General features: G+C 37.7%; 1 protein-coding gene across 2 annotated transcripts in view; it reads left to right on the top strand.

Annotated features, from left to right (window-relative positions):
• Nucleotides 1-17,671, top strand: part of NR5A2 (nuclear receptor subfamily 5, group A, member 2) — a 96,702-nt gene that overhangs the window by 12,816 nt on the left and 66,215 nt on the right. For both annotated transcript variants that reach the window (XM_009884794.1, XM_009884795.1), the window contains 3 exons: nt 694-812; nt 2,111-2,252; nt 5,028-5,674. In XM_009884794.1, coding sequence (XP_009883096.1) covers nt 694-812; nt 2,111-2,252; nt 5,028-5,674 — 908 coding nt within the window. The remainder of the gene's footprint in view (nt 1-693; nt 813-2,110; nt 2,253-5,027; nt 5,675-17,671) is intronic.

The raw sequence follows: 17,671 nt of genomic DNA, 5'->3' as shown, positions 1-17,671 counted from the left end.
CCGCCGGTAACCGCGCCGACGGGGGCTGAAAGCGTCTCCCCCGTCGCCGCTAGGAAAGCCGGGGGCTCTGGGCACGCAGCGTTCACCCCAGCGGCTGGGGCAGGGTGGGAGAGCGAGCTGGCTCGGAGGGGTGGCGATCACCCCGAGAGAACGAGTTAAGGGGGCGCGGAGGACGTTGTTTTAAGCTGGTTTTGCAAGTAAGTAACTTGCATTTAACGCGGCGCAAAAGTGAGATACAAGTTTAGGCTAAGTAAATATTTGCAGGCTGATGTTGAAAGAAAACTTTAAAGGAAACGAACTGAGTTCTTTTAAATACACAAGTGACACACAATCTTTTCGTTCTGCTTTTTTAAAGCTTGCCCCGATCATTTTCAGATTTAAATGAATTAACTTAGTTTGTAATTCCATAAACTAAGGAGTAGGTTAAGGCCACTCTGTAAATATAAATATTTAGAACATAAAACTGAGGAGCTGATGGGTTTTGTTCCACTTGCTAAGTATCATGTAGATTTGCTGGTGATGAAAAGTTGCATGTCTTAATGCAAGCTGCGTTTTTAAAAATAAAACTCCCCCCCCCTCCAATTTGCAGTGGTGTATGTGTTTGTGAGCTTTGTCTCTAGATGAGAACAGTTGCAGAAGTTTTTAGTTACTAATGTAAATTCTAATTGAATGTGCCATTTCTCCTTTCCCCAGTGTCTCAGTTTAAAATGGTGAATTACTCTTATGATGAAGACCTTGAGGAACTGTGTCCAGTTTGTGGAGATAAAGTGTCTGGGTACCATTATGGACTTCTCACCTGTGAAAGCTGCAAGGTTCTGTTCTAATTACTTCATACAAACACAAGTACAGCAAAAAAAGTTTCAAATATAAGCAGAAAAAAACAATAATTAAAGAAAACAGATGTGTAATAATTTAGCTTATTTCTAATATGTTTCTTGTTACATTCATGTAAAAAATTAGCCACCAAAAAGCTTTAGGATTTAGAAGTCTCTTAGAGAGATCTCATCTGCACAAATGGAAACAATTTGGATTGGTTTGCATTATAGTTTTATCCTTGCTTTTAAGTATTTTGCTGTTGTCAAGTGTTGTAGTTTTAGAACAACTGTCATTCCTAACTGTCCTAAATATTGATTTTAGTTCATTTATATACATTCAGAATATTTCTATTCCTCGAGCATAAAGTAGGAAAGGTATCCTCAATATAGATCAGCTTTGCAAAATCTAATGCAGCTTTCTTAAGTTTTTTTTTCATCCTTCAATATTATAACGTAAATTTCTGTGACTATTATGACTGTGCACTTTTTTCATACAAGCTGTAACTGTCAGAGCTCACTTGACACAAGTCAAGTAACTAATGTATAATTTGTTTTAGATCATCCATTAATTTTGATAATAAAATATTTGAAAATGCAACTTATATTGGAAGATAAATGTATCTGCATGGATGTATTATATGAAACAGTTTAAATACTTACGAATCTATTACATGTCAAATTTGTCATGTAAAATTTTTTTTAAGTTCTTTACAATTATCAAAGTAATGCACTGTAAAAGAAACTCCTTTGCCAGAACAATGCAGTTTAAAATATTTAGTTGCATGGAAAAATTAACTTAGCACATTATATTTTCATTTAAAAAAAATCAATGAGAAATGAACAACAAGCACTTATTATCCCTTCAGCATGCACCACTGGGATGTACAGTAGCCAGAGGTACTCTGTATTTCTGTTATCTTTGCAACAGTGTCCCTACTCATTTCATGTAAAACTACTTTAAAAGGAAAACTTTAATAATTTTGCAATGATTAAAGAATACAAAAGGAACTAGTCAGCCTCACTATTTCTGCAACCATTGTTAGGGGCACAGGAGACTACAGCCAGTCTTACCAAGCTTTGACATAAGTCTATAAAACAGCACTAACACAAGAAAACCTCTTCTGGAGTCTGGTGGTTTTCTCCTGAGTACATCTCACTGTAATTTAAAATAAACTATGTAACTTCATAAGTGCTTGAGTGGTGTCTGAAAAATATGTTACAATGATTTCCATAAAATAAAATGCTCAAACATGCTATTCAGGCAAAACAGGCTAACTTTTGTATCTATCATACAGGGATTCTTTAAGCGAACAGTCCAGAATAACAAAAGGTACACATGTATAGAAAATCAGAATTGCCAGATTGACAAAACACAGAGAAAAAGATGCCCTTACTGTCGATTTCAAAAATGTCTAAGTGTTGGAATGAAATTGGAAGGTAAGAGCTATAGTCTTACTGATACTGTCAACTACACTATAGATTAATTTTGAAAGTGATAGGATTACATATGTTATTATATGCTATTTTATTTTTTAAAAATGCTCCATATTTATTGTGGTTTTGAAATCATAGTAAAAGGTGACTGTGTGCTCAATGAAATTGTTGCTTTATAAAAAAAAAATCTAATGAATAAATGGTAAATCACTAACAACTAGTGAAAACCATAATCTATTTTTTCATATATGTGTAAAATTTGATATTTCAATATTTTAGAGTTTATGAAGGAATGGATCTAGATAGAATAGCTTTACAGCTTTTTAAAAGACTTAATTTAGATTAAACATAACATATGTGAGAAGTGTCCATATTAGAAAAAAACCCCAACTCATTGCTATGGAGAGTGATCTATATTTTATCTAGGGTTGTTTTTTTAAAATAAATTCTTCTGACAGTAAGGCAGAAAATAGATAAAATAAGAGGTTTTTTTTCTCATACCAACTTGCCTTTGGGTTAAGGAACTGATTAATCTCTAAAGTTGTGTCCTATATTTTGTGATGCTACACCTGAGATGTCATTAGAAATGAAAGAGAATAAGGCATTTTGAAGTATACTTTTTGACTTCATTTCACTTTCTCATGTACAGAGAACAATGAAAAGTATACAATACCCTTTGAGATAACCGAATGCAAAATTATCATCAACTAGAATTTGAGAATCATACACAGTTAATTCTAACTTTGATATATAAAATATTAAAATTCAGATTTCACAGCAAATGACATTTCTGCTTGACCAAGGACAAGCTCCTAAATTCCTTATTCTTACAATTGTACCGAAATGGCATTCACCCTAGACGCTTAACCAGGAAAAATCAGGCCAAGGAGGGCAACCATAAACCATTAAGGGAACCATAAAGGATGAGACCCAATCGCCTCAGTCTGGCAAAGGAAAGCTGTTGATATAACTGAAGATAAACAGAAAAATCAGCCTCCTGCAGTTTGATGGATTCAATAATATTCTGTTTGCCCGCAAGACTGAGTTAGCACTGACACACTGCACTAAACATCCTGAATCACCGCATGTTCTTCCAAATTCAAATAGTACAGTAACAGGATATTTGGAATCCTTTTCTCACTGATGTTAACAATAAGGATAAAATACATTTATCCACTCCTACTTTTAACTCCTCTCAATTGCTGACAATGGTACAGGACCAAATTTTGTCTTCTGTGATTGTATGTGGTTCATCTTAATTTCTGTAGGAGTTATACAAAAGCATTTGCTAATTCAATTTGGCTCACAGTTTTTAATTGTAGAATACCTGGGAGGATACTATGTATTCTGTGAATACCTGGGAGGATACTGTGAATTCTGTGAATTCTGTGAATTCTGTGAATATACTATACAGATTTAAAGTTAATTATATTTACCAGCATGGTCATTATTTTAATTTCCTGCGTTTTGCTCAAAATCAACATGCAACAGCAATATTAGCAGCAGCATTTTTACTACAAATTTAAGCAAAGTGCCTGTAGTTTTAAAGATACTCTAGAAACTGTACCTCAGCTTCCTTATCCACACATCCATAAAACTTCTGTTCCTTTGTTTAGAAAATTGGAAGAACATGTGCTTCCATAATTGTAAATACTTGTGACATTTATATGTGTATTTCCCTGATAGTGATATATATAGCCTTAAAGTTTAGTTCATAAATTACCATGGACCAAAAAAATCATTAAACGTTAAAGTCCTTATGATAATGCACAGTATTATGCGTATCTAGCATTCATAATAAATTTTTAATGTTCTACTAATCCCTAAGATAAAAAGCTCAAGAACTTAACCTCCAGCAATCTCAGCAGTCTCAACATGTCACCAGGCTGTCAAAGGTTCCTCTTTCAATCTAATTGCCGTTGGGCAAGGTGGGCTTGGTGAGAGCTCCTCACTAGTCCATTACATATATACCATGGTGACAGACACTGCTGTGACAGAGACCACCAGTATGACTCCCAAGGCAGCTGTTGAGGTGGATTTGTTTTAATTATTTCTAATTCCAGAGATATTACAAGCCAGAACAGTGTCAATAGTTTCTGTTTCACTTCCACCTTCTGTGTGGAAGGCAGCAAGCTGACAGCTTTCTCTCCGCACATTCCAACTGCAGCTAAACATTACTGTAGAGCTGTTCAGCTAACTAGAAATCTCAAAGTTTTACAGCAACCTGAACAGAATCACCAAAAGGAAATATTTCCTTTTTGCCAAGAAAAAAACGTATTCCCCTTTGTGACTACTGAACATTTCGCAATTTACGTTTCAGATGTTTTGCTGCGGTGGAAGGCAGTAATGGAATGATTATAATGAGACAATGTGGTCCACTGGATACTTCTCAGACAAATTCTGGACATCAGCCCTTGTTTCTTAATGACATATTAGCTTGACATAAAACCAAATATACATTGAGATCTCCACATGATCCCATAGCAGGTGTGAAATTCCTGTAGCCAACCATTGTGTTTGTCCCTGTGTCCTAATCAATGTAAAGAGAAGTTCTATGTTAGTAATATATGTATGTGATACTTAAGTTATCAGAAAAAAGTGACATTTTTAAAGTCAAAATAAATCTTTTTCTTTAGGAATAGAAGTGCTCCTTTGAATTTGAAAAAAAAAAAAAAAAGAGTTACATTTTTACGTTTCTCTCTGTCCTAATGTATGTTTCATTAAAGAATGTTGATTTGCGGTTTTAATTATGATTTACTTCCTCCTCCCCCCTGACAGCTGTGCGAGCTGACCGAATGCGTGGTGGTCGAAACAAGTTTGGACCAATGTACAAGAGAGACAGGGCATTGAAGCAGCAGAAGAAAGCTCTTATTCGCGCAAATGGACTTAAACTGGAAGCCATGACTCAGGTCATCCAAGCAATGCCGACTGACCTGACAATATCCTCTGCAATCCAGAACATCCATTCTGCCTCCAAAGGCCTACCTCTGAACCATACTGCCTTGCCTCCTACAGACTATGACAGAAGTCCCTTTGTAACCTCTCCAATTAGTATGACAATGCCACCCCATGGCAGTTTGCAAGGTTACCAAACCTATGGCCATTTTCCAAGCCGTGCTATCAAGTCCGAGTACCCTGACCCTTACACTAGTTCACCAGAGTCAATAATGGGCTACTCATACATGGATAGTTATCAAACAAGTTCACCAGCAAGTATTCCACATCTGATATTGGAACTCCTGAAATGTGAGCCAGATGAGCCGCAAGTCCAAGCTAAGATCATGGCATATCTACAGCAAGAGCAAGCCAACAGAAGCAAACATGAGAAGCTCAACACATTTGGGCTTATGTGTAAAATGGCTGACCAAACCCTCTTCTCCATTGTTGAGTGGGCTAGGAGTAGCATCTTTTTTAGAGAACTTAAGGTAGGTAACAATCTTACATTATATTACTATTCAATCAAGAAAAAAACCCCAACATTTGTTACAATGTTGTACTTCAAGCAAGAAAGTAGGGTTTATCTTCCCCCCCCCAAGCATCTCATTCTTTATTTGGCCTGAAGTACGCAGACAATTATGATGAGAAACTTGTAGTTGTCTTCCACCTGAGCCTGTAATTAGCTGTAGCAAAGAGATTCAAGTTTCAGTTCAGCTCTTCTGTACTTTACAGTTTATCACAAATGTTGTTAACCTCCACAGGGCCTTGCATAAATTTGAGTCCTTCCCTGTCAGTATTGCTCACTGTCTGGCTTGTACTCAAAGTTGTAGGCACGGCTGTTATGCCATTCTACATTCGTTTATGTAATTATTTCATCACCTCATTTAACATATGGAGGAATGTCATTTCTGTCCATCCTTATGTAGGTCCATATTTGGAATATTCACTTTCTCAATGGGATACATTTTGTGCATTCTCGTGTGTGTAGTTAACCATGAAGGCTGAATCCTAAGCAGGGTATACACCAAACAGAAAACAAGGAGGAAGAAGATACCTTAAGGACTCCTTTTGGTTCTCATCACTACTGATACATGGGGCATTACTTTAATCTTGGCTGGCTACAATGACCTTTAGGCTCTTAATTTTGTTGTAGCACCTAATAAGTCCTCATGCACAGCTCTCTGGTGGCCAGAAATTCCCCCATTTACATTTCTCAGACTCTTTGTTAAGGCAATTTTGTGGTCTGTTGTGGTCAGGTCTGAAATTTTAAGCCAGAAATTTGTGATCAGACACTAGAGATAAACTGCAGTTTTTAACCACTGTCTTGATACAGAAATTAGCTCTGAAAGGAATAAAAGATCTTGTGTCTCAAAAAGACCCTCAAGATGACGAACTCAAATCACATCTGAAGTTCTCTATTATATTGCTAGTTGCTGAATCTCTGTCTGCTACATAGAGATGTTTTTGCCACAATTATTTGCTGCTGAAATCTGTGAAGTTTTGTGACCACCCATAATTTCTTGCTGACCACTGTCAGGCTAAGGGAAAATAATATAATATTCAGATACAACAACTACTGTAGAAGTTCACTGAGAATTGAATCTACGTGAATCAAGAGCACAGAAGGGAGATCCCATTAAAAGGCTGCAGTCAGGATGCTTGCCACAACTATATTTCTGTCATAACCATAATGATGCAGACACATGAAATAAAGCCTGATTACAAGCAAAGCACACTGTATATGTTGCACATACAACTCCAGCTTCTGGCCAGTTTTTCATGAGAATTGTTGCAGGAGCCATTAAAAACTCAGGCTATGCAAAGAGAGAGAAGGGAGGAAGTTTACTCAAAAGGGGGAAAAGAAAATGTATTAAAGAGAGGAAAAGACTGTCACATCTTTGTTTGCTATCTAGATTGTTTACTATTTTATAGTAAGCTATAAGCCAAGCTACCCATTTTAAATAATTTAAAAATGAAAATTGCAAACATGTTACATTTCCGATAGACTATGTTCTAAATACCAGGGATGAGATCTTTCTACCTATATACTGGGGTGTACTTTAGTCTAGAGTAACCATTTTAAAAATCACTGAGACTTGCAGAACAAGATACGCTTCAGTGTAAGAATTTTTAAGTTATGATCTGCCCTAAAATTCCATTTGTGATTGAAGTGAGAATATAAAAAGATATTCAATCAACATTTACTTTTTGTGGTTCCATAGCTTAATCTATCAGCAGATTTTATAAGGCTTTAACATACTCAGTTTTAGAGATGGTCTTCACCGCCAACCTCAGTTTCGATGATATTCATCAACCAACATATGTTTACTAGTATGGACACAAAAGATGCAGAAATTTGTTTCATGAAAATGCTGACCAACTTCTCCTGGCTCTGGATGTACATACATACTACCATGTACATACATGCTTCTGGAAACATATATTCTAAAAATATATATAGATTTTCACACATTTTTAGAAGGCATTGGTTTCATCTCAGTATTTGTACCCTTTGCATCTTAGACACTAAGAGTTCAGTTTCACACCTTCTGGCATATCCAGATCTTTTTCTATTATTTTTTTTTTTTTAATTGGACTAGATCACTAAACTGCACAGCACTCCAGAACAATAAGAACACACTTAGAAATCCATCCACATCCAATATTTAGAGACCAGATTACACATAACGCTAAGAGCTTAAAGCTTCTCAACTTCAAAAAAGTGAGGTGCTCAAAACATGTTTAGATCAGACTCTACTTTGTTAACAGCACCAGGTAACATCATCTCTCTTTGCAGCGGAGAGGAGAGGATCAGAATTAAACAAAGGGTTTCCAAACCTTTCCTGAACACAGCTCTCTTCTATCCATCCATGGTTTCGGCTCCTTCTGATCAAGGTAGCAAAAGCAGCTATTTCAGATTGCTGCACGGAACATAGATACCTGCAGGGAAGGGACAAAAAAAACCAAACCCTAAGGATATGACAGAGATTTTAAATGCAGAAGGAAGGCAAAACCCAATTGTAATAAAGATGCAACTACGTTTTTCAGAACAGCTAACTTTGTTCCCTGCCTGTATGTAGCTGAGAAGTATGTACTTGCTTGAGAAGGTATGTTCCTATTATTCCTACTTCTCTAAACTTAACAACCAAATATTGAGATGTCTTTCAGATAAGACAGGTGCATTAGCAGATCTCTGGGACTAAAATTTTAAATTACTCAAATAATTAAACACTGAAAAAGGACAAATGTGGTTTATATGAAATTCATCTTGATTTTGTCATGATAAGTGATGCCTTGCACAACTGGCTGTGAGTTACTAAACAGCATGTTTGCAATTCTTTACTGTATCCGTTCACTTCATTCTAAATTTAGTCTTACACATTTGTGTCTCCAACTCATATAAAGGGCAAACATTTTCCTTTCTGCTACACCTAGAGATTTGTAGCTAACAGAGTTCAGGAAGGACTGAAAAGGCAGAGGACATAATAAAAAAAATGCTGTCCCAGTCCATTAGTGGTTTAGGCCACATTTACCCTAGAGATAATAACAAAAACCCACCAGTGAACTACAATTTTTAAGTTTTCTCTTTTTTTTTTTTTCATTTAGCTGAAAATTTGATTTTTTAAAAGAGATCTCAAGTGATAACAAACATTTTAAAACGTTATTTCATGAAGCATTTATCAGCTTATGCTTTTCACAATCTTCTCACTTGTTGCTCTACAGGTTGTCAACATCTCTTTTGGAATGTTTTATACATGTAAGCATGTAAAAGGTAAAAATATTGACCAGGCAGAACTACCTACAGCACGCACTGCATTTTACAGAATTTGACCTGTGTGTGAATTTAAGCATATAATTTAAGGCTAAATTGACCAGGCAGAACTACCTACAGCACACACTGCATTTTACAGAATTTTGCTCATATTTACTAAGGAGCAGATCCTCCCATCTTCATGTTGGACATCAGAAATCAATGGAAATATTAATGAAGCAAACTAGTTAGGATTACTAATAATGTCGAAGTAAGATCCAAAGCAGCAGTGGCAATCCACTTTGAATTTAACACCTGCTAAAATCTCAAACATACCTATCTGTCTTATGAAGTCAGAATACTTTGTAATTAGTAATTACATCCTAAATTCTGGGGTTTTGACATCACGTATTACTTGCTGATTCATAATAAGAAATGTTTCTGTATAGTTCTTTACACACAGATGAAATAAGAATTCGCGGATAACCTACTAGTAGACTCACAATGATACTAATAGTAATGAAGGCTTTTGTTTGCTATTCTGGAGTTGTTGAAAGCTCAGTAAATATAAAAGTAAGATATATCCATCTTATCCTCAGCTAAGAAAACTTAGGAATGCCCTGGGGATGCTAGATTTGTAGCCAGCTGTCTTAGTCAGGTGAAAGGTCTTTGTACAAAGCTAAAAAGAAAATATTGCAAGAGTTTCTAGAGTCCAAAGGTTACCTGGCCCCAAGAAAGGATGCAGACAGTTCCACTGGACTGGTCTTTCCCCATCAGCCTGCATCAGGGAAAATTCAACAACTACTTCCAAAGCTAAGTGCTCCTGAACCCATAAAAGAAAGCAGTTTCTGCTTGGGGCAGGAAGAAAACAGGACCTGCACTGTAGAACAGTCCTCAAGGATACTTTATTCTGGCTGAGGATCAGAAAATTTACTAAATGTTGATAGTTACAAAAATGGCACTAAAAAACTTCTGACTCACAGAAAGTATTACCTTGATTTATTTGACTATTTTAGTGAGGATGTCATAGGTCAAAGTTCTATGTGAGCACAAACCCATTTAGTGAATGATTGCAGGAAGAGCTGGTGTACTTCATGTTAAAGAAGCTCATCCTAGAACTACTCACTGAGTTTGCAAATTTAGGCCATTCATTGATGTCAGACTGTATCAGTTCTGGGACAGATTTCTTGCTATAAGTAAAATATTGTCCATGCTTATATTAGCTGCAAATGTGGCCTTCAAATAAAGAATGGTTTAAGCATTATTTCGAAAGGACCTTATCTATAGAACTTCTACTGTATGTGGTAACGCAGATGTTTTGGCAGCTAATAAGTGAAGACGCCTAGTTTTGTATTACATATTCCCCATAAGCGCAACTATATTAGCAGAGTTTCAAATTCTTTCTTAAAGAAGTGCAAACTTAGTCTGAATAGGACTAACAGAACTCCTGGAGTCTCTTCATTTTTTCTGTAAAACGTATTTAGGTAGATATAGTAATATAATGCTCAATACATTAGCTTTATTTTCAAATTTCAGTCTCTATGTAGTTAAGTATCAAGAAATGCATAGAAAATAAAGAATTACAGTACAGAAAACCAATTATTAAACTGAATTAACACAGAATAGGAAAAAACATAAGGTGGTTTTTGTTTTTTTTTTTTTAAGAAAAAAATCAGCAGTGGAATACCTTAAAAGTTCTTCTTCAGGGTGATGAAAGGTTGATATATTATTTAGACTTAAGTAATCAAAGGCAATTTGATAACTTGAAGTGCTTTTGGACTTTGTAGTATACGTTTATCAGGACAGGAAATGTAACTAACATAGGTTATGAAATAAAACTATTGCAATGTTCTTTCAGTCAGGGAAGCTGCCAGAAACTGAGATCCAGGACTTCCCTTAATATCGGTAATCAGATTAGTTAATATGTTGTCATGTGTTGCTGTTGATTTTTAGTGTGTCTTAAGCGTATCTGGAAAAAATATTTCTCAAACATTTAAAAAATCTTGGGGACAGGGAAAAGCATTTCTCTTACACAGCCAAATAATTCTTTGCTTTAGAGTCATTAATTTCACAAATAGTGAAATCACTGCTATAGAAAGAAGCCTCAGCAGAGAAACCAGGGCTTAATGAAGCATGGGATTGTACCTGCCACCGATCCAAAATTTGTAGGGGAACACTCTGTTAGAAGTTAACTTCACGATCTTCTTCTGGTTCTCCTCTGAACACAGGATGTGACTAAATGCTGTATTTCAGCATGCGGGCATGTCATTTTGCAGCCTTTCTAAACAGTTTGTTCAGTACTAAGCCTCTGGCACTTTTTCTAGGGATAAGAAAGGCGACATTCTCCTATGCCCATTCATGTCGGAGATGGATACTTTAGTTTTGCTCTGCTATGCGATGTTATTACCTCTGATAGCAGGAGACTGAGTTCAGTCACTCTGGATTTAGTCATTTTTCCATATAATACCCAATGTTAAGCATCATATTGAGACTAAGAACCACGGTCCTTGTAGGTGTTTTTTGAAAGGCTGCCACTTCTCCACTTGAGTGGATCTGCAGTCCCCAGTCCAGTGTAGCAAACTTACCCAGGTTCCCATGAATAGACATAATGCAATAACAATGTTTTGTTGCCTATTATTGGAGAAAATTTGAGCAAGTAACAATTCCAAAAGCTCTCCAGCCCACCCTAATGCTAGTGACAAGCAGAGATATAATAGGCTGTAGTAAGAACACATGGAACTACATAGCAACGTCCACTCCTGCTACATGGCCTGAAGCAGACACTGCAGCTTTGATGGGAGAGAAGAGCTATATTTGCATGTTCATCTATGAGCTGGAGGCATTTGTTACACAAAACAGGAGTTTAACATTACAGTTTAATTTTTTCCTTCAAGTGTAAGTTTCCAATTGAAGTTTGACAATTGTCAGCAGTGATAGTAGAAAGATTACTTGGGTGCATTACCAAACATATATCACATTGCTGTAGGGCAAGATGAAAAAATAGCGCTTTTTAGATCTTGCGTGCTGTGGCTAGTCCAAAGTGATACTGAAGTGAACTGTAATAATGACTGCTGTACTGGCTAAGAAACTGAACAGTGAATGCCCAGCCATGTTAACATAACCTATTGTATTTCCAGACCACTATTTTTAACTGTTATTTTCTGCTGCGAGGATTTGATCCTTTTGCCAAATGATGGAGAACACTTTGCGCATTAAAAATTAAGCAATTCCAGTCTCTTGGAAAATCGTAGATATATTTCCTGGTTTTGCTTACAAAAGTCACAGTTTTATTGTTAGAATGACATATCTTCATTTGCAAAGAACTCCATTTTTTGAAAGTTTCTGCCACAAAAAAAAGCCATTTCCCACCCCCCTGCAAATTATGACATTTCTTACAACCAGGGAGCAAACCTTAATACAGGAAAAGAACTTGCTTCGTTCAGACCCAGATGTTTTCTATAATATCTCTATCATTCAGATCCAGCACTTGTGTACGATACCTGTATGATATTTCTGTTCTATTGGATGGTTCCCAGTTACAGTGAAACTTTGCCTCTATAAATCTATCAAGGCTATTCAGATTTAAGGAAGTTATTCTGTTAACTTGCAGCCTTTAGGATCGCCTACAGTAAGGATGAAATCCTAGTCATACTGAAATCACTTACAGACTTCCTATCAGCACTGCTGAAGCCCTATAATATAAATGGGTGTTCTACATTTTCACATGTAGAGGAAGCTGCTCCAGATCAAGGCATGATCATCTTTGTACGTACAGCACTGTGGAGCCAATAGCTCACATAATCCACTCAGCAATAGGGCTGAAAAATGCTGACAAATGACAACAAACACAGAGGAAAGTGTGATTTATGAAGAAAGATTAAGAAATCTGAATATTCATAGCTTGATGAAGCAACAAATACAACCATATGGCAGCCATGTAGAAGCACAATGTCTGACCAAAACAAAGACCTTGGAGAGTGAGGAACTGTGTTCTACCTGTAGTAGCACCAATAATATGGTTTATACAACATTCAGTCATCAGATTCATTATTGGAGTAAAGGCCTAAAGCTGAGACCTTTCAAGTTGTGCTGTAAATTCTAAGATCACTCAGAACAGGTTGGGCATATTATATAGGCACAGGAACATACTAGACTGAATACATGACTGAAGTCTTTTCCATTTCCAATTTTAAAATTATTATAAAATGGAATTTCAAATAGCAACAGTAAAATCAAGAGGCAGACTGCACTTAAACATCTATATGGTATCTCTCTACTTCCAAACTTTGGCTAATATGCAGTAACAAGTAGATTTTCAGACTTCTAAAACAGAATAACCCATCTATTGCCAGGGAAGCATGTCATTTTATGCTAGCCAAAGACTTAGCTGTAGATTTTTTATTTTTTTTTTTTGTCATATGTCGAAGCTATCATGGTTTGCTCTATTTCCTAGCCTCAAATTACAAGACTACTTATCAAATTATACTTTGCTTCCTTTTATGTCCTGGAAATAAAATTCCCCCACACCCTATAAGCCAAGATGCAAAAATAGCAACCTCAAGAAAGGGTGAGTCTTAGTACAAGAGCAAAGAATATTTCAAAAATTATTTTAAACCTGAGTGTAATTCAGGAAATATTCAAGTGAATGATAAACTTTTGGTTTGAACTCCATTACAGCCAATGTGAAGAAAGTAGCAACGTCTAAAAACTGGTATTCTATTAAATGACTGCAGTACAGATCTCCTAGTAAAGTGACATATAAATTAGCTTTTTAATCCCTCCCACTTTTCCCAAAAGTGGCTGGAAAGAGCAGTTAAAAGCAAGCTGAAATGTAAACACTATCTTTAGGGCAGCCTTTAACTGTTTTCTGATATTTATTTTTTTTTTAATAAGAAAACTCTTAATTATCAAGTTTGCAACCATTTCAAGTCTGAATAAAAAGCATGGTTTTATTCAGAGTTAATGTTGGCAAAATCACAACACACTTTCTTACCACATGATAAAATTGACTTGGAATGCTTGCTCTCCACATGCTGCAGAAACCGACAGGCGCTGCAGCCCCCACCACCTCAGCCCAGCTGAGGGGCACTGGCCCACCACCCCTGTGCCCAAACCAGGGCAGGCCCCAGGGCTGCCAGCAGGATCCCCCCCACCCCACCACACTCACATGGGGCCTCATGACTGCCAGGGACAAGGTCTGATTTGAAGGGACAAGGTAAGGGCACACACATACAGTGAGAGAGCTGTACCTGTGAGGCAGCCCAGGGAGGGCCAGGGCCTTGGCTGGAGCTTAAATGGCGCCATGGGCGGGGGCCAGGTGGGGCCTGCAGGTGCCTCAGGGCCTTGGGTAAGGAAGAGCAGCTGTGCCCTGCACGGGACATCAGCAAAAAACTCTGGGAGCAAACCCTAATAAAGCAGCTAACTCAAGAGTCATGGCTCTGCCTCTCTCCCACATTCCTTCTCCCTGCCCTGAGACTGAGTCTTTGCCGTGTAAAAAGGGTACGGGCAGGCAGCTTGAGGTGCTCCATGGGGCTGGACGCCGTCCCCAGGCCACCCACTCTGCTGCTCTTGTTTCTGCACCCACATGGCGCTCAAATGCAGGGCAGGGTGAGGCATGTGTCAGGGTCGGCACCCAACCCTGGCCTCGAAACACATAGGACCTGGGTGGCTGAGGGGCTCTAGCAGCCACCACCACTGGGAAGGGGCCACCCCTTTCCCCATGTTGCCGTTAGCAGTGGGCTGCAAGGGGCTGCTCTGCCCCTCACTGTTCCTGCTCGGCAACACTGCTTGGGTATAAAACAGAGATTTTCCAGCACACCGAATGGGTTGTATCTGCCTGGATTTGTCCTCCGCAGAGGTGCAACACCCTTACTTTGGCCTGTGCATGTCTGAACAGATGGCAGCTACCAGGGAAGGAGAAAGGGTTTCTGCTGAAAGGCGAACCGCCAGTTAGTCTCACGCTTTGCTTTAACATTTCCCTAAATCCAACTGCTTTCAGTAGAGTCAAAAGGCATGCACCAAATTTCTCCCTAAAATGTTCTTTATTTGCTGTTTTGAAATAGGAACAGAAAGTTGTTGCTATTGGCATCACTACAGGCACATTTGTCGAGCAACTACAGAAGAAATAAAAGGGCAGATTTAAGAAGGAATTAAGGAAAACTAAGGAAGAGATAAAATATGGTGTTGGTAGGAAAGTGAAGCTATAATTTTAGGTGGACATCCTCAATGTCTTTTTTCCACTTCTGTAGCTGGTAGAAGTTCAGTTATAGGTGGTTAGATAAACATCAGGGCAGTCTGGGTAAGCAAATATTTAACACTGTGTCTTGGAAATGCCCCTGTCATTAAAGCAACCATTACAGACCAAAAAAAAGAATACGATAAACTAGTATTATGGTGAAAAAAGAAATTCCATTTTGTCTAATTCTGGAATCGTCTGTCATACCCATCACTTGGAAAGGGAAAGAAACTAAAATCTGTTTTCAGAAATTCAGAAATAGAAAAATGCTTTTTACATCTAAATACAGCTCTTGCATTTGTTGAAAGAAAAGTTACTTTGATATTTGTTGCTAAATAAAATCTTAGATCAAGTAAATTTAATTTAAAAAATTAGTTAAGGCAACAATAAACACAGGAAATATACATGAATAAAGTGTTCTACAAGTCAGGCAACTCTTTTAAGACTATAAATATCACCTAAGCAAGGCCACTATAATTAGCAAGGGGTGAACAAAAGAAGACATCCAGAAATAGATGGGGAGGGGGGAGGTTGGGAGGGTGAAATGTCTTGGTTAACCTTATTCAAGTGTTCTTTCCATAGCATAGGAAATGGTTCCAGCTAGCTCATGAGTTCTGTTGGTATTAACTGATTTTTAAAAGGACATTTCCACGTTGTCTGTATGCCAAGGAAATTCTTTTACTGGCATGTTTGCTGAATACAGGAAACATCACCCTGACTAAGTGACACTGGATGTGACGAAGAATTGTATCTTTATTTTGGTGTTACAGTCAGTACCATCTGTCTGTTTAACCTGGATACCTTTTGGTATTTATTGGGGAATACTTACTGCAGTCTCACAATTTGTCCTGAGTAATGAACAAACACAGTGACTGGTGGTGCTGAGTCATAATCCCTCACCACTCAAGCAGCAGCTTGCTGCAGCCCTTGTGCACCAGCTGTTTATTTAGTCTGAGGGCTAATCCAGCACTTCAGGGGAGGTAGAGACAGGACAGCCTAGTCACCCCCTAATCTACTCCATCCCTTTTCGAGTTATGGGGAGAAAAGAGTAACAGAATGCTCGGAACCGGCCTCCTCTCCATGCTATGGCCAGAATTCCCTGTAAAAGGGAATAAAAGTGTGCCTACAAATGCTTACTCTCCTAAATATAGAGCTGAAAAATTCAGTTTTGCGTATAGTAATTTTCAGTGTAAGTCAGGTTGTGCTTATGTGTCCAGTCTTGTACTGCCTATTTGAAGAAAACTTAACTGAAGCCAATGAGAATTTTGTCCGAATAAGAAGTTCAAGTTAAGATCTTGAAGACTTATTTCCAGTTTCACTCACAGCATCTGCCAGTTTCCTGTTTTCTTCTGTAAAGCTGCCTGTGTCAAGTTTTTACATTTCATTTGCTACGTGTTATTTCTAAACACCCTTTTTGTTATTTATTTCCTCTTCTTTTCCTTTCTCTTTCTTGGGAATAGTGTTAGTACCACAACCACTACATAGGCAGCAATAACTACAGTTATTCGTGGCTCTGGGCTCCACTGAACTATCCCACAGGGATCTTAAATAACAGTCAGTATGATTCAGCACCAATCCCTTAAACTTCTTTTGCACCCTTTTGGGAAAAGATGGAAATCTTTGAGAAAAAGATTTGGAGTGGGTGGGTCTGCTTTCCATCTTGCTACTCCTGGAGCTCAGTAAAAATCACAATAAAACCACAAAGATAGTTAATCCAAACTATTAACTTTCCTTCAGGTAACAGCAAAAAACGCGTAGGGAGAATAACAGGTGACAATTTCCCAGAGTCTCTGGTTCTACTCCCATTTGTCCGTGCAGTAGTTTTAGGGCATAACAACCCTGATGTTAGAAAGAATTGTGGGAGGTGGTAGGGATGTAGTAGACAGGTTGCTGGGAGACATGAGACTAAATTAGGTGGTAGTGCAAATCATCTAGTGTGCAAGTGGAAGCCAAGACTACAGTGTAGCTCGTACCGAGGTCACAGTGGTATAAAATAGTTTTGGCTTCTTTTGTAACCACTCTACAATCACTGATGTTCTGCCTATCTACATATGGAGGGAAGAGAGGGAGATAGAAAGCAAGCTACTCACAAACAAATACTATTGGAGTACTGTTTGTGTTAGTACATATATAAGTACATATTACACTCATTAAAAGTGTGATCAGGCAATTTTCTGCATTTGAGGCTGAGACCTAGAATCTACCAACAGTATTTTGAATATTGGTGATATTGCTAAGATTCTACCCAGACTTTCTAGTCTTTGTGAAATCCAAAATCATTCTAAGGAGTAGCATCAAAAAACTTTCTGATATAGGACTTGGAAAACAACGGTCCCTCTTTATAATACAGTGAATAAACAACAAGAATATTAACAACAATAGTAGTAGTAATAACAACTTTAAGTAGAAATAAACACATGGCAATTACTTTACTTTGTTTTGGACCTGTCATTCACAAGATAGGTTCTCATTCTGCAAGCGTGGTCAAGGACAATGCTC

Source organism: Charadrius vociferus, unplaced genomic scaffold (genome assembly GCF_000708025.1).
Source record: "Charadrius vociferus isolate BGI_N301 unplaced genomic scaffold, ASM70802v2 scaffold163, whole genome shotgun sequence".
Lineage (NCBI taxonomy): Eukaryota > Metazoa > Chordata > Aves > Charadriiformes > Charadriidae > Charadrius > Charadrius vociferus.
Note: the sequence above shows the minus strand (reverse complement) of the source record. Positions and strands in the feature narration are given on the sequence as shown.